Source organism: Neopsephotus bourkii, unplaced genomic scaffold, assembly GCF_033783945.1.
Source record: "Neopsephotus bourkii isolate Nb327-2 ecotype Australia unplaced genomic scaffold, CSIRO-AGI_Nbou_v1 NB_1234, whole genome shotgun sequence".
Classification (NCBI taxonomy): domain Eukaryota; kingdom Metazoa; phylum Chordata; class Aves; order Psittaciformes; family Psittacidae; genus Neopsephotus; species Neopsephotus bourkii.
Genome location: NW_026901719.1, coordinates 5,406,630 through 5,424,883, shown reverse-complemented (window position 1 = coordinate 5,424,883; position 18,254 = coordinate 5,406,630). Strand labels below are relative to the sequence as shown.

General features: G+C 38.2%; 1 protein-coding gene across 1 annotated transcript in view; it reads right to left on the bottom strand.

Moving 5' to 3' along the window:
- Positions 1-2,505: 2,505 nt before the first annotated feature.
- SMS (spermine synthase) overlaps positions 2,506-18,254 on the bottom strand; it is a 48,533-nt gene continuing 32,784 nt past the window's right edge. The window contains exons 6-11 of the mRNA XM_061364610.1: positions 18,092-18,246; positions 17,101-17,190; positions 16,107-16,221; positions 15,513-15,592; positions 6,169-6,284; positions 2,506-3,791 (exon numbers count right to left, since the gene is read on the bottom strand). Of these exons, the coding sequence (XP_061220594.1) occupies positions 3,749-3,791; positions 6,169-6,284; positions 15,513-15,592; positions 16,107-16,221; positions 17,101-17,190; positions 18,092-18,246 (599 nt within the window). The 3' untranslated portion in view covers positions 2,506-3,748. The remainder of the gene's footprint in view (positions 3,792-6,168; positions 6,285-15,512; positions 15,593-16,106; positions 16,222-17,100; positions 17,191-18,091; positions 18,247-18,254) is intronic.

Sequence of the window (18,254 nt, the reverse complement as noted above, 5' to 3'; positions counted from 1 at the left end):
ACTCGTGCACTCACTTTCTTCAATACTTTTCTCACTAGCTCCTTCAGCACCTCCCTTTAATGATTCCAACTACTTGTTCCTCCTCCCTGGGCAAGGTTTGTCATCTTCCTCCTCCCATTACCCTCAGGCAACATCTGCAGTCTCCTATTCTTAAAATAAGAAATTGAGTACTCTTCTTCTCACTTGTCCCCTGTGTTCCCTCCAGCAAGCAAGCTGTCAACACCTCAAACTCAAAACAGTAAAAATAAAGCAAATGATACCTATCTTCCCTTCTGTGCATGCAGGCGATCTTAAATTATTCTACACTCAAAGTCTGTAATCTAAGACTTCTTCTCCCCTTAAGTTAAGCCTTCCCAATTCCTTTTTCCAACTACAAAGGCCTTTGCTATCACCGTACCTCGGACAGATGTAAACACTTCCCCTTTCCAGTCAGCTGGAATTTATATAAACCTCTCTACAATCTCTTTTAGAAGTCACATTCTTCCATTGTCTGACATGATTCATCTTTCTGAACCAGACCCCAAAGCAACTTCCTTCAATGTCCACCCTGTCCATGTCCTTCTCCCTCTTCCTTAAACTTCTGCCAAAACTTACATTGTTCTTAACATCTCAATGTCTCACTTATTTCTCCTAAGCCTATCTTTTTCTGTATGCCATCAATGACTCACACTGCCACCCCAAGCCAACCTGCCACTTTAGAACTAAAGCTTTAAGAGACCTCCAAAGAATCCGTACCTACAGTATTCTCCAGAAAATTAGCTTTTTCTACATAAACACCATTGAAGCCTCAAGTTATTCCCTCCCAGTGCAAACATCAGCATGCTGTTCCATACTACAAAGTATCTTATCCAAGCATATATTATATGTAAAATAACTAAATTTATTAATCTGAGACAGAGAAAGGTACTCAATAAAAGGGCCATTAACTATTTTTGTGACAAGGTGACAAGGAAAAGAAACTGTCATTGTAACACTGTAACTGACTTCCCAATATATTTAACAATTCAAACACACAAGTAATAATAGCGTACCTTTATTTTAACACATGCACTGCACTGATGCAGTAGATACAATGCCATCAGTCTTCTCTTTGCACAAACTACTATCAATCAAGCTTTGAAACAGATCACATTTCAAGGTGGAAGCAGCATTTGGTGCAAAGAATTATTAAAGAAAACCCTAATGGCAACCAGATCTCATGAACTATTTGCATACATAGTGCAGCAACCATAGCTATTTCCCACTGGCCTTAAACATGGATAATCAACTGCAGCAGTTTGCATTTGAAAATTCTAATACAAAGAGTCTTTTTTGTCCTTTAGAAATCTACACTACAACAACAAATGGACTGACAGTGTATATATATTTGCTCAAAATCAATTCAGCAACTTAAAAAATATAAAGTTCAGTGTTTACTGAATTGCTTTATACTGCATGTATCACTTAGAAAAAAATCCTACGTTAGAAAAGTTTACAGAAAAAAAATCCTCCAACTCTCTTTATACTTTATCAATTGAAAATGAAAGATTTGCAAGCACTGCTGCCTTTCACCTATCAATATATAATTCAGGTCCCCTCATCATTCTGGGAACTGTGTTCTGGCAGCCTTGTGCAGTGATGCTAAAGAAAGTGCTAGCATTGGTACAGCAAGCCAGCAAGCATATTAAGTCACCTTCCACTTCACAAGTTTCTTCCCTAGACAACAACCATCCCCACCTGTGACCAATTTCTACATCTATCAAGTTCACTCAGGAACGTCTATGCCATAAACCCCATCCCAGTGAATGCCCATGTGCTTAATTTCACTTACATGAGTAAACAGTAAGAATCAATGGAATATTAATGTTTGCAAAGTTAAGGGTACATGTAACTGTTTACAGGATTGCATTAATTTGCAGCTATACAATATACAGATTGCAGTCCTGTATCATAAATGAAGGGTCATTACTAAGTAATAGGCAATAATATCAAGGTATTTTCTGGGAGGTATACAACAGAGCTAAAACACTTGGGGAAATGCAAGATACTTCTCCTGCTGAGAGGGAGGCTCTGCTTTTTGGGAGTACTGAGGGGTGCATACGGTGTAAGGCACAGAAGAACTGTGCCCCATGTACATTAACAAATTAACATTAAATGCAATAACATAGAACAGTATGACTGAAGAATACTTCTATGGGCTCTCCAAACTGAAAGCATTTTAATGGCACAATTATATGCCAAATGAAGAGAAAATGTTTTCAAGTTTTGCAGTATCTGGAAATCTACATACGATACTTGATTTCATGAACAGCTGATATACGTTGGACACAGTAAAATTCTTCTTTACGTATGATTTAAGAATACAGATCTTAGTAGTAGTTTGTTTTGTTTTCATTAATAGTATCTTGGGGGGTGTGGGGTGTGTGAGCTTAACTCCCTCTAACAAAACAAGGAAAATGTTAATAATAGGTGTTAAACAAAAAAGAATAAAAATCATTATGGCCCAGGATTAAAGTGTTCAGGGAAATAGTGCACTTTTTATTCTACCTTGGAAATGCACAGAAGGGTTACAGTCCTTCCTACCTCCCTTCAAGTGGGATCTTCTAAACACTGAAAGCAAAGGTTTAGTCATATACTGGACATTCTTACAAAAATATAACTTTTCAGACAACATGAGAAAGAGAAAAATGCCTTATCTTTCACAACAAAACTATTTTGCAACCCAGCTTCCACTGATTTTTATACTGCAAGTGGACCTAATTCAGCAAGAGCCCCACACAACATTGTCAGCCTGTGGCAATACAACCAGGACTTACCCTAGTGAAGTATACATACTTGCCTCAAAACATTCAGTACTGACACACATGAATCTAGATCGTACCCACAATTCTTCACCCTCTAAAGCAACCTTTCTTTCTTCAAAAACATAGTGCTTCCCATAAGGTTGAGGAGCATATGCCCACAAGAATCCCATTACACTCAATTTCTTGCATCTTGTGTGGTGGGATGGAAAACCAGCTTTAATTTTCATGCCAACAGAGTTCGAAGTGCCTCTATAGCCTACTGTTAAATCCCTATCAAAAATCTAAATTATCAATATGGCAGCAGCTAAAGAATTCCATGAGGTGAAAGGTCAAAGCTTCTCCTGCAGAAGAGATTACAGCAAATTAAACTAGAGTGAATAAACAAAATTAAAGATTAGCTTTATTCCTTTGCAATGAGGGTATAGGGTATTCTTTCAGAATTTTTTTTCCTTATTTAGTTATGCCCTTCTCTGTACGGAAGCACTGCAATGTTCATTTTTAAAAATCAAAAAAAAACCCTCCATCCTTAAAAAGCACCATAAAAAAAAAATCTGGTAGAAAAAAACAAAAATAACCCACAAACAAACTCCATGGACCACCCTACAGGGGTGAAATGCTAAAGATGTCTTTTTTAATCAGCTTGTGAAGATCTACAAAAAAATAAAAAGGATCACATTCTAAAGGTTCAGTGCATTCGGCAGCTATACAGGTTTGCTGCTTATTCATCTTTAAGTTGACTTTCAAAAATAACACCCTAGCTCATCAAAATATACATTTTCCATTTGCTTTTAAATTAAAATAATAATAAAAACATTTAAAGAATTCACAATCAATAGTATGACTAAGTTTCAGGATCATCTACAGCATATAATTTAAAGGTTCAAGATGACAATATGCAGCACGTGGCAGGCCTATATGCTCCATGCAGCATGTACGTTTAGGATAATCTCAAATAATCTTGATGTTCAGATGTCCGTTTGTTTCTTCCAAATAGTGTAGAACACCCATCTGGAGAAAGTAAGAAGTTAAGGAGAAAAAAAATCTCGACGTTTGTAGTAGACAGTTAAAAAGGTAGGTTTTTTTTTTCTACTTATTATTTCAATATGTCAACAACTGCTTGAATTTCCCTCAGCAACTCTGGTAAACACCAGAATTTCAAGTAACAAGTACACACAACAACAATTCTTTAAGCAGGCAAAACAAATAACAATAAAGTGATAAGCCAGCTTAGTACTTTGGCTAGTCAGGTACCCATGCAGGTAACTTCTGGTCAGGTTAAAGAAATGAACATTTGTGTAAGTGAAAAGATTTGTTCAAACGGCTCAGGAGATTTCGGGCACTTAAATGAAAGTCACAGAATCATAGAATAGTTAGGGTTGGAAAGGACCTTAAGATCATCAAGTTCCAACCCCCCTGCCATGGGCAGGGACACCTCGCTCTAAACCATATCACACAAGGCCTCGTCCAACCTGGCCTTGAACACTGCCAGGGATGAAGCATTCACAACCTCCCTGGGCAACCCATTCCAGTGCCTCACCACCCTAACAGGAAAGAATTTCCTCCTTATATCCAATCTAAACTTCCCCTGTTTAAGTTTTAACCCATTACCCCTTGTCCTATCACTGCAGTCCCTAATGAAGAGTCCCTCCCCAGCATACCTATAGGCCCCCTTCAGATACTGGAAGGCTGCTGTGAGGTCTCCACACAGACTTCTCCAGGCTGAACAGCCCCAACTTTCTCAGCCTATGTGTTGCATTCTTCAGGGAGAAATAAACCCCTCATTTTTAATTACCTGTCATAATTATACTGTAAACCATCACATCTTTCAGCCATCTACGAAACAGCATGTAGGTATAAACTTCCATTCAGATAAAGATTCCCAAGTGAGAATATGTTAATTTCAAGAAACGTATAAATCTGTACCTGAAATGCACTAAAGAGATATCAGAAGACCAAGGCCAAATAAAGTTAAGAGTATGTACTCTGGGCTATTCTGAAGTCATCAAGATGACTTCTTTGAGATTCCAATACCTATACTACTATATCATTGTTAATTTATTCAGAAAAAGCAAACTTATGAAGTTTGCCCCATTTCCGCAAAAGCTTTTCACTTTCAAATGCTGTTATACTTTAGTGACCAGTTTTAATCAACCTATTGCTAAAAATATTTTGTATTTGTTATCCTACTAGGAACATTTATTTAAAAGTAGCATTTCCACTTAATTAAGTTAGAAGCATTTTGCATGCTTCCCAAAAAAAAACAAAAACAAAAACAAAAACAAAAACAAGCAGTAAGTATTTACAAGACTTTCTGAGGATGCATACTTCAAATCACATACATGTTGCATTAAGGTCTGGTAGCTGTAAAGGTAAAAATAACCAGTTTCTCCGAAACTGAAAGCTACAAGGGCAAATATCTTCATATCCTCTTTCACTCTTCCATTGTCATATTTAAAAAATTAAGATCAAATCTGAGTCTCACTGGAGAGCTGAAAATAATGAGAAACAGGAGGAGCTTGCTACAGTCAGCATGGAGTACAGAACAGCAGGCTACAGCATTAAACAGTAAGAAGACTGGAGACAGAGAAGGCAAACTGAAAACACAGAAGAAAGGATGTGGAAGTTTCACATGCATAATGTACTATGAATAAGCAGATCCTGGAAAGATCTCTCCTGTTGAGAGAGGGACAGCCACAGTAGGCATTACCCTGCAGAAACATTTCCTGGAAGATCACACAAAAGTGGTAAACACTCAAGGCAAATGCAGCCAGCAGAACCACTGTATAGCAGATCAAAATGCCTCTCTAGAGCCAGTGCCTTGAAGCTGAAACTTCCATCTCCTTGTATAATTTGCCTGCCACCCACAGATTTTTAGTAATGCTAACTAGTAATGACTGTTAAGAATCACTTTTTTCTTCCATAAAAAATATGCAGGCTGAGCTATATGCATGTTCAATAGATCCAAGCATATTTAATGATCTGGGTCATGCTAATCTGTATTAAGAGACTTTGGGTGGGTTTTTGGGGAGGGTGGGGGAAGATAGCCTTGCCAGAACTCCCGGGCAGGATTACTCTCATCCTACAGTTTATCCTACATCACATAAACAGTACACTTGGAACACTCGAAAATGTTAACAAAAATATAGCCTGATCTTCAAAGGTGACAATCATTTCACCAGCTGTGAATTTATGGCACCTTTAAAAAAACAATTCCTGCAATTATCCTCAAAATAAAACTGCAATAGTTCATTTACTATGAAAAAAACATTAATAGCATTTAAATTAGAACTGCCTTCTTGCACTCGAGTTCATTACCTCCAAGCAATCTAGGCTTGCTTGATTTATTAATACAGACTTTCCACTCTTTTTCAGTTTGTAAGGATACAATTCCATGTAGGAGGGAACACACACAGTTTCTTTTGAAAATTCCACAGGACAATAAAGCCTGCTAAGCTGTTCTTCATATAGAGTCAAGGCATCGGTCAGATTGATACAGTTTCCCTGAAGGAAAAAAAAAGAGAGAGAAAAGTCCCAGTTACAGACAAATAAGCGAAACTGCAATTGAATATATACATTTTGACATTAATGTAAGGCTCCCACGTACTTCAAAACCAGATACATGCTGTTCTTAATATTTACAAGGCAAATTCTGAACAGCTTGTCTTCACTGTGCCTACAGCAAACAACAATTTGTATCTTTTCAAGAAAGTAAGTATGGGGCATATTACCCATCTTCTCATTAGTAGAAGCAACCATTACATTACGGCTTCCAGTTAAAACAGATCACCATGTGTTGTTTACCTATAAGATCTACTCAAAAACCATTTTCTTTATGATTGCTTAAATATATCAGTAAACAGTATCACAACATCCAGATTTTCTCAATTATTTAACATTGTCAGGTTCTTACAACATAATAAACACACTATAAAAAACACTACAACTTATTAAACAGATTCTTCCACAGAGCAGTATGACAAAATCTATCAGATTATACAGGAGTTCTGTGGCTGCAGGCTACACTGTCTTGAGTGTATCATGCTTCTGAAAAGGAAGTGATTGCCAGGACACTTTTTTCTTGGACCCCCTGTTACCTCATTTAAAAATATTACTTCTTCTGAGCAAAATAAAAATCAGTGCTTATTTTTCTCTAACAGTGCAACTATGAAATACAAGACACACTGAATTCATAACACTCCCAGAAAAATTATTACCCAAATGAATCATTCTTGGAATACAAACAAATCTCAAGGATAACAAATGGTGAGGAATTAATCCCCCCACCAAACAAAACCCAAACCTCCTAATTACAAGCACAACTTTATCCAAAGCTAAGTATTTACGAGTGTAACAGTTACTGTAATATACACCTGGGATGCCCACACAGAGAAAGCTTTAATTAGGAAGTGGCTATCCATAATAGGTTTGAAGATTTAGTGGTAACAGTGAGCTCACAGAACACTAAACTGAACACACTACCCAAGCAAGCATGCAAGTTTTTAATTAAAAAGCTTCTTGCTTATATAAGTGAGTAGGGTAGCTGGTACTTTACAAGTTATTTGGACACTAATTTAAAATGGAGTAAAGATGAAAACAGCCACCACTGCACGGTCTACAAATCACTCAGCTGTTGTTTTCCAGGTACAAAACACTGAATAAACACCCATCAAATATGAATATACTGTTGCTGTGGCACAATACAGAGACACGACATTCTGGGATTCTGATCAAGGGTGACAAGAGGGTAGCAGCCCCTGGCACACTGACAGCCAGATGAATTATTAGTCGTCTTCTACCCCCACCACTTGCATGAGGAACCTTCAGCTCAACCTACAGGCCCCAAACACTATTCCCAACTATGCTTCACATTACACATGAACAGCAAGTTTTATGACAATAATGAATCTACTCTGACCACACAGCATGCACATACCTGGTCATACGTGAGGGCAGGATGAGACATCTTAAGGAGATGGGTGTCCCCATCCTTTCCTAATGGTTGGGTTTACTAGCTTATAGCATAAATGCCTTTCTCCTTGGCCAGGCACGAAGCCTTCTTTTTCTGATTTCTAGTCAGTAGAAACAGAAGCATTAACTAGCATTTCTCCAGTTACTTTCAACTTAAAAATCCTCAGCTTTCCCACACATTTTAACCACTTCTAGTGGAGGAACAACACTTATCACAGAAGACAAAAACAGGGAATGGAGCTCCTAGTAACCTAATATACAAGCCAGTGTCCCACAAAATGACAGCAAGAGACCTAAGGCACAAAAGTTTGCTGTTATCTCAGATTACAAGAACATTAGTATCAATGATATAGGGAAATGCATAAGACAGAAAGAGATCTAGTTAAAGAAAAAAAGTTAATAAAATAATTAAAAAAAAAAGGAAAACAGTCATTCACTAATACAGCTAAGTTCTTGGTTGTAAGCACTGAGCAGAGTACTGTTTCTCTACTAGCCCTGAACTCTGCAAGAGAGAGAGACAAGAACAGAAAGCCTCAAGTAACAGCCTCCATCTACAGACCAGCAGTGTCTCCCCTCTGCTCTGAATGACTTCTGGAAATGTTTGTGCATTCACACAAATAATTTTGTTGGGGCTTTTGCTGTTGCTATTGTTCCCTCCCTCCCCCCCCCTTTATTTAGTGAGGTTTCTTGTCCCTTTCTGCCCTTAGATGAAGTGTGTAACTGGCATCTGACTGTGAAAGAATGCAGATGGTTCAACTAAGAAAAAAGAGCTGGACCCAATTAAAAACTATAGCTCTCTTAGAGTCACAGCTTCCTGAATATTTTAAGACCTCTAACTTGAAATGAAAGTCAAGTCCTATAGGACCAAAATAACAAAGGATTTATTCAACACTTCCAAAATGCCTGCACTACCTATGTTTCATATATGCGCACTGCTCTTCTAACACACTGTGAAGCTTTCAACTCCAAGAGAATGGTTTTTGAGAAAGATGTGTTCTACTGCTTAACTTTTCAGTGTTCTCAGACTTTTTAAAAAAATGGCCTTAATGAAGTGCATACAACTGAAAGTTAATTTTCACAAAGCAAGGAACTAAGATGAGTCTGGCCAACAAATACTATCTGTGCTCTTAAAAACAATGTACAACACGCAGAGTTATTTGAAATCAGTATGTCTGAACAGCTCCATCTATACTTCTTTCATGTGCTATCAGGTAACTAGAAACAAAGTTTATATCACACATTCTGACTTCAGTATTTCAACTATTTTTTTCCCAGCTTCTTTTTATTGGTAGGATTTTTTTCCACATTGTATTTAAAACATTTCTAGAGTAAGCGAGAAGAGACTTTATTACTGTTCCTCACAGTGATTTTTTTTGCATTGTGCTCAAGTTTTCACAAGTGGAAAACTTCTTTACATAGCATCTCTAAACAAAAATAAATTCTTATATTCTTGAAAGCTCGCTCTCAAAAGAACTTGCACAGAACATGCATTTGATTATCATTTTGGTCATATTTCACAAACAAACACCTACTTGTTTATTTGTTAAAGGAAGATGGCATGCTTTTTAATATATCATAGTTAGTTTGGGGTGTCAGAAAATGAAAGCGGTTTGTAAGAAGTTGAGAGATGAACACTGAGCACAACTGCACGAAGCACAACAATGAACAGACTGCTGTAGTATTTGTTTAGTAACTTGTTATTATCCAGGGGACTAGAGCAGTTATTTGGTTCAGCCACCCTTTACCAAACATATAATTTTGTTTCAACATCAGACTGAATGCAAAAGAAAACTAAAAAACAACCTGTGTGTATAATTTGAGTCATAAATAGAAAGCACTGCTAGGTAATTTATGGTGCATACCACTATTACAGAAGAAGTTTAATGGGATACACAATGAGATAAAAGTATCTACAGTTTCCCAGCTTATCTCTTCAGTGTTTCATCCTTTCTCCTATTTCCAGCAACAAATCGCTGCAGTGTGGAAAACTAATTACAGTAACAATGAGCATGCCAATAAGCAGTTTTTACTTTTCAAACACACAACTCCTCAAACTCCAAATCAAGATCTTACCTAAAGGTACCTACAGTGTTGATAATGTCAATCACATGCAGATGTTCCTGTATCATTGAAATATGACACATGGAACCAAGCCCAGAATGCAATAAAGTGACCAGTCAGATAACCTATGTTAACTTTAACCACCCACCTCATGAAAATAGTTATGTGATAGAGCAATAGAATCACAGAACGGTTTGGGTTGGAAGGGACCTTAAAGATCATATAGTCCCAACCCCCATGCTATGGGCAGGGACACCTTCAGGACTAGACCAGGTTGCTCAAAGCCCCACCCAACCTGGCCTTGAACACTGCCAGGGATGGGGCTTCCACAGGTTCTCTGGGCAACCTGCGCCACTGCCTCGCCAGCCTCATAGTGAAGAATTTCTTCCCAGTATTCAACCTGAACCTACCCTCTATCAATTTAAAGTCATTCCCACTTAACTTGTTACTACATGCCCTTGCAAAGAGCCCCTCTCCAGATTTCTAGGCCCCTTTAGGTACTGGAAGGCTGCTGTAAGGCCTCCCTGGAGCCTTCTCTTATCCAGGCTGAACAATTCTGGTTCTTCTCAGCCTGTCTTCATAGAAAAGGTTCTCCAGCCCTCTGATCATCTTCATGGCTCTCCTTTGGACTTCCTTGAGGTAGCCCCACATCTCTCATGTTGGGGGCTGCAAGAGCTGGACGCAATACTCCAAGTAGAGTCTCATGAGAGCAAAGGGGAGAATCACCTCTCTTGACCAATACATGGTTTGTTCTAAACAGCCACTATATAATCAAACGATGACTAATACTGAACAGTGTTTAGTAAGGTTTAAAACTGATGACTTACCAATTACATTATTTCAAAGGGAAATAAACAAAAACCAGACTTTTCTCCCACACTGTTCAGTCAATTTTCAACATATGCAAACCACTACAAACTCCTCGGCCTGCCTCCCCTTAATCTTTGTTCCATGTCAAGAATCTGGACAGATAAGAATTATTTTATTCTCTTTAACAAGCATCTCTCTCACAAAAGTATTTGAGGTAGTTTAAAACTTTGAGATTAGTCAATTTGTATTGGTAAGGCCTTGCTTATACGGTCAGTCAATGTAAAACTAAACTCTCAGTAACATCATCATCATGGCTTGACTTCACGAACAAAGATTTGGGAAGGGCCTTACCCACGTTTACTACAAGCGCACTGATGACTAAAAAGGCCAATGCGAGATAGGCAAATCCGGCTGCAAAAAGCACAGCAAAAGGTCTCCTTGGGTGGTACAGGCGGGGTACGATTCTTTCTATGTTGTCTTTTCTCCTCGAGAGTAGTTCTGCAAACACAAGGAAATGAAAAGCCTGTCCCTTGGAGTCCCAACCTGCCAAGAAATCACATAGGCTCACACAGGGACCTGTATCCATTCTTCCTCCCTCCTTTTACACTGCAGTCAAGGAGAACCCTGGTCCCTCTTTGGAAGTACATGCTAATTAGAAAACCCACGCAGCAGCCAAAAAAAGGGAGTTAAACTATGGAACAAGAGTGCTCTGGACATTCAGAGGGCAGGGCCACACTGTATTAGAGGGCAGCCAGGAAGTGACAACTTGGTGAAGAGCCACATGTGCCCGTGGGAGACATCTGATCTTCTGCAGCAGTGGTCAGTGCTGTTTACTGGAACCCAAACCCGTGAGTGGTCTGAGACTGTTTCTATCCTGTCTGGGTTGGATGACCCAGACTAGGAAGAAGCAAATTCCTGTTCAGAGATATTTTTAAAGGTTCCACTTCATAAACAGGCTAAAAATGATAGCCTGTTCAACCTCAAAAGATTAGATCAGCAGAGCAAAAACTTAGCATAGAAAAAGGCATCTCCCTAGCCACAGCTACAATCCACTGACAGAGACAACATGATCACTGGACTCTGCAGCTTATAAAGCATAGTGTCACAGCTGGTGGGACAATATTCATGTGCTACTTTAAAAGGTGCAGGATGGTGACAGTTCAGAGAAAAAGCCACAAATGTATCACACTAGTATAGTATCTAAGCTTATGTATCACAGTAGTATAGTATCTAAGCTTACACATACTCCATTTAAGTTAAAAAAAAAAAAATCACTTGAGCAACCTAAAAATCATGCTGGCTTTTAGAAAGTCCAACAGAGCTGAAATAGGACCTTAGGATGCATCAAATTCTTACATCCTCACTGACTCCCACTTTTCTTCCCTGTGATGGTTGGAAACCTGTAACTGCCTCCCCTTGCAGAAGGCAACACTGAGCACTTCACAGACCCAGATCTATATTATGTTACTAAACACTTGAAAGCACCAGCTTCAGAAGGAGAAGGAAGAAAAGAAATATAGCCAGTCATGTGACCCTTAAGCATCAGAATAGCGGTATTATGTTCAACAGTAAGTTTTCACAAGCAAAGTAAGTCTTAAACTTACAGACTTTAAGACTCAAGTCTTAAATTTACAGACAGGGCTGAAAGTTCTGAAGGCTAAGGGCCCTGAAGGTCACCCTCTCTGTCCGTGTCCTGTGTAGGCTACAGGACTCAATATGGATCACACAGCTAAAAAAGCACAGGCATGAAAAGCAAGGCTGCTATTTATACAAGCAAATTGTTGCTCTCACTGTGATTACTATTTGTGGCTGTACAGAGCAAGCATGAAGGTCGTCCCCCCCCCAATATATGTAAGTACAGAGTCATAGCAGCAAAAAAGCAAGACCCATAAAACTGCCCTTCCTACCTTTCCAGTGGTGAAACAAGCTAAAAGTCCCTCCTTCAGTCCTAAAACTGGCCACATATGTTCCTGCATCCCCGAGGAATACGAATAAAGAATCTGAAGAACCGTTCACAGGCAGAATCTCTCTAAACTGCCAGGCAATATCAGTTACCAGTCTCCACCTAGTGTTGAAAGTATATTCTGCATTACCATTCATAGACCACTTTGAGGATCACCATGGCATTCCAAGGAACAACCACCTGTGTAAGAGTAACATGCCAAAAAAATAATTATTTTGATAATTTCAGATAAATTATATCTACCTAGAGTTAGCCAGCTCTAAACCCTGCCTGCTGCCAATTCGTGTGCTGAAAAGAACGTTTTCCAAAACTTGTGCAGATCTCAAAGAAGAGGTGATGAGCGTTTTCATTTATTTTTCTCCAGCAGTGCCAATTAGAAAGTCAGGCAGCAATACAGCAAGTGAAAGGCTGGCATTCTGTGAACAGAAATCCACTTTTGGGTAAAGCATTTCTAGAGCACTGAAATAAATTACATTCTCACAAGATGCGCAAGATAATCCCTGCAAGCAGAACTATCAGAGGAAAGGCTACGAACTACAGAAGTTTCAAGTATCTACACAATATAATGCCAAGGCAGAAGCAGCAACTGTAGCTACTGGGCAGCAGCCAGCAGGACAATGACTCTTGCAGCTTCTCTCCTGTGAGACACTTCCCCATCATCACAAAGGTCAGGCTCTAACAAATTGGTGGACATTCCCCCCCAGTTGCTTTTCTTGATGACAAGTAACATGTTTTACGCTTTCAAGAAATCTGGGAAGGAGGAGGGGAGAGGGAAGGTGAGGGAAGGAGCAATGGGAGAGTTGGAACAAAAGTAACTTAAATTCCCAGTGTTAACACACAGAAATAAAAGCCCCTGACATTTAACAGCTAACAACATCAGAGAATTCCAAACCATTTATGAGTTCCCAGCGTGTGACTAATCTCAGCTATGAAAGCCTGTAGTAGTCATGTTTCAACTTCTGTTTAACCCAATCCTCTGGATATTCAGTTTCAACTAGTTTAATGCAAAACTTAATGGAAGTTGAAAACAGCTGATTTTATTTAAAGCACACCTAAAAGTTTATTTTTCCTATTATCAAACTCGTAAGTTCTGAGGGTTTTTCTCTTTGCTTTTGCTTTCAAATCAGGCCCAACTGGGAAGAAGCAACAAGAACCAAATGGGCTGGGTAATGTATCAGTAGATATACCAAAAAATGATATGTTTGCCTTTTCAGCATCCTCAGGAAGACAAAGCTGCTAGAATGCACTATTTCTATACCCCAGCCCTTTCACTGGCTACCAGCTAGCCACAAGTCCAAATACAGGTCACTTCAGTTTTAATACTGTTTGTTTTCCATCCTGCCATGTCCCACCTTGTCGCTTTGAGACTGTGAAACTGATATTGCAGTTTCACAACAGCGTAAATCTGCCAGAACCAGTCCTACTGCTACCTTTTCTTCCTGTGCAAGCAGAGATGCTGGTGAGTTACCTCTTCCCATCAGGACACGACAGGCAGCAGAGCTGCACCAGTCTCTAAGCCTCTGCTGGTTTAAGCTGAGACTGAACAACCTCCCTGTACCCTGGCTGCAGCACAGCCATCACTCCATGTTCCAGCACAAGCTCCTTCCCAGAGTCCCTCTGCACAGTCTGACAACTACCAGTCTAAAGACATACGTTTACATATGTTCTAACAAAGTCACCTAGTCTCACTGTGTATGTTACAAGTATGACAACTGCAATACAAAAGCTTGCCCTGTCCAAAAGCTGCAGTGCCCTTTCAGTATGAAAGTCTGCCATAAATATTTCCACTATTAACACAAAAGACATTAATATTTACAGTATGATACAAACCATATTATTCACAGCTTACATTTCAACCACAAGATAATTTATCTTGCCCATACAACTCAACAACACACATTTTAAAACAAAGTAGCACATTAAAGTTGCCAAAAAACTCCTTCTATGCATTTTGCTTTTCTTTATAAATCTGTCCCAATTTTACAGTAAATCAGTTCCTTTACATACCTCAAACTCTATGCTGATAGGAACAGAGCTCAAATGCTTTAGTCAGGCTATTTCAGAGCTTACCAAGATTATTTCAAAATGCTGTACTGGTGTTCCATGCATCAGAAAAGTACTTAGGATACAGGTATGACAAAAGAAATACGGCTTTGGAGATTTCTATTTCACTCAACTGTCCACTGTATCTCATATCTTTGTATAATTGCACACAACTTTGTGGCATTCTGAATTCAGGATCACATACAAGAAAAGTATCTTCAGATGAAAGCTATACCACAATAGTATTACCCATGAGTTAGCTATACTGTAGCAAGTACACAAATCTTAATTTTTTATTTTAAAAGAGTTGCATAAAAAACTTTGTACACAAGGAAAAAACCTTATTTATGACTATATATAATAGTTCACAAAATGCCAAGCACTGTAACCCCCATTCAATTGTTCAAAATCTGTTTTGCAGAAGCCAAACCAGTGACTTACATTATGAGTGGATAGCAAGCAAAAAAAGAGAGTACTTACTCCCAAATGACTAATTTTCTCATCCCATTGCACCTATTTCAAATTCTTACACCTTTATGGATGACGAATTTTCATGTCTTACACTCTACAACCAGAAACGTTGCCTTAAAATCCTTGTAGCTGTTTATAAAGTACATCTGTTCCCCTTTTCCAAGAACTGCTTACAGCTAAAATATTCTGTAGTATGCCCAGCTGATTCTTGAAATTATGCTTTTCAATTCAAAGACACAAGCACTACAAATTCAGCTGAAATGATGAAAAAAGACGAGTCAGTCAGACAAAGCCCAATGAGTGGTTAAAAGTAGAAAGTCAGCTAGTAGCTTTTTTTTTAATACATATACACACCTGAAACATACAGACTGTAAAAAGATACTGCTGTGTATCTATTACATCCAGATTCATACCTGTGTGAAGTATTTTCCATCTTGTTTCAGGACCTTCATTGAGAGGTCAAGAATCAACCGCAGAAATTCCCAAGTGGAATCTGCAAGAGAGTACGATTTAAAACAGAACAGCACATTATTGACTTGTTCCCTATTACATATTCAAGACTTGCAATGTATCTACTGTTTAAGAAGTAGCTGTCCTATATCTTAGAAACCAAACCAAAACTTAAACCAACAAGAAAAAGAACAGTTAAAACCCCCACACAACCTATACACAATGGCAATGATGGTAGAAGTATATGTTTTTCTTAACAGTAATTTTCCACATGCTTCTAAATTTACTGGAGCATGAACTTCCCAAATACTTCTTCAAGAGTTACATGAGTTCATATATGAGTTTAAAAAACACCTAGTCACTTGCTAGTTTTTTCTTAACATTCAAGAAAAATTCATGATGAACAGATGTGTTACTATCATTCTCTGCCTCTCAGATTTGCTATTAAAAAAGGCAAGAATCAAGGGGTTTTGCTGCAAGCTGCCAACTATTACACAGCAAAAGGCCAGAAACATGGAAAATCCTCAGAGTTTAAGAAAATAAATTTGAAGATTAACCTTCTTCTGGAGATGTGGAGATTGGAACAGCTGTCAGATCATTGATTACGTAATCAAACATCCTTCCTTCTTTGGCATACCTCTTCAATACGGGAATACAGTCTTCAATCAGAACCTGTAAGAATGAAATACTGTAGTCCTCAAAATACCCTAAAACTGACAAGTTAAAAGGAACAAATGTGGATTCACAGGAATTAAGAGGAGGCCAAAAGTACATAGTTAAATAATGCATTTGATTTTAGGCTCAATTTTCACCTTCTTATATAAAAAGGAATAGCAGTTGTAGGAATTAAAACAATGACAACATTGGCAATAAAGGGCTGATTTTCCTAGCTCTGTCACTGATCGCTGGGTGACCACTGTTCTATTTACCAGATGGTAACAACAATTAGCAGTCCCCTGACATAAAAAAAGGTATTTGTGTGAAAGGCCACATATGTAGTACCATGTTAATTCTCTGTTAATCTGTTGTGTGCCTTTTCTTAGCTCACATCTGTAAATAAGTATGAGAGCAAATTAAGGAGTGGTAATGAAAACAAACAAAAAAAAAAAGATTTCCTGTGAAGATCTCAGATTACACCCAGACTAGTTCATAGTGTCTGTAAGATAAAACACTTACATACAAATTCAGATATTCTCAGCAGCACAGGACAACTAACTTACACATGCATTTTTCTATCTTTTCATCAGTTTAAGGAATGATGTTTAACTTTTAACACAGCATCCTTACTGTTACTTCCTCTTTATTTGTAAGCAAGGCAATAAAGAGGCTCCCATTTCAAATTCCTTAAAAGCCATATATAATTATTTTTAAAAGAGCTTGAAAATAGTTAGAACATTTTGAAACCAATACTTATTTCCAAAGGAGGAAATCCTTCCCAGAATTAAGAAAAATCAGAAAACTTTTCCCCAAAACTTTACCGTAACAGTCTTCAAGGCTAGGTGCAACTGTATTTTAAGTATCACTTCTAATGAAGGAAAACAAAAACATTACCTGATAGCACTCTCCATTCAGATTGTCTAAGACATCTCCACATGTTTTACGCATGTATTTTTTACACCCGTCGATCACCATTTGGTCAATGTTTGAAGCTGGTTAAGGCATTCTACGTTCCCGAAGTAATACAGGTAGCAGTTTCTATTTCTTCAGAAATAAATTCTCAAAAAAGATGACACTCAAAGTAATAAGAGTAAGATGTGCATTTTGGTATACATATTGCAATAGCCAACCTTATGTATTCACCTCCAGATTCAGTTAGAGGCTTAGGAATGCTTATTTTTGTTTTTAACCACTATTTCTGATGCTTTAGGCTACCATTACTGTGAAAGCTTGAAATGTGAACAACAGGATTGTGTACTTAAAAACCCCATAAAGCTAAACTAAGACTTTAACCTATATTTGCAAACCAATTCTTTTTAGTTTTTAACAAGGGGATCCCAAAGCCTAGGGTGATCATATGGCTAACAGTGGTTTATATTACAAACTATTTGAACTACAGAACATTGAAAACCTGATTCGTATCAGTATGTTTAAGACAGGGCAAGAGTAGGTCATTCCACCACCAACACAGTTCACCGAGTCCTGATGTTCTTTTTTTGCTTCTAGGTTAATTTTCTTATAGCATTCTTTAGAAAATCAGAAGAACTCAAGAAAGCAGAATTCAGCCAAAACCACAGACCTGACAGACCTGTCCTCTGTTAACAAATATCAGTCTGATGACATAAATGTTCCTTTCCAGTTCTACATAAATTGCTATTCAAGAGTTATAGTATGGATTGAGAACCTGAAAGAATGTGTTACATAATGACGTACATATATGTAGTTGCTGAGTCTCTCTAAGCTGAAAAAAAGAAATTTCATTTTAAATCCTATCTCCTCATGAAAATCAGAACCTGACAATTAACTGTGCTCAATGCTATGATGTCAGCAGAAAATGCAGGTTGAAAATGTTGAAATCAATGATCAGTCATTCGTCAAAGGATATCTCTACCATAGTAACCATCTTTGGCTTCAGTTTGACTATCTCATATAGTATACCTCCATCACCACCTCCTAGGATTAGCACTTCTTTCCCAGTGTAGTCTTCCTTTCCGCTGCCCATTATGGCTTGAGTATATGCCAGATCACTCTCAGCCAGATCTGGATGA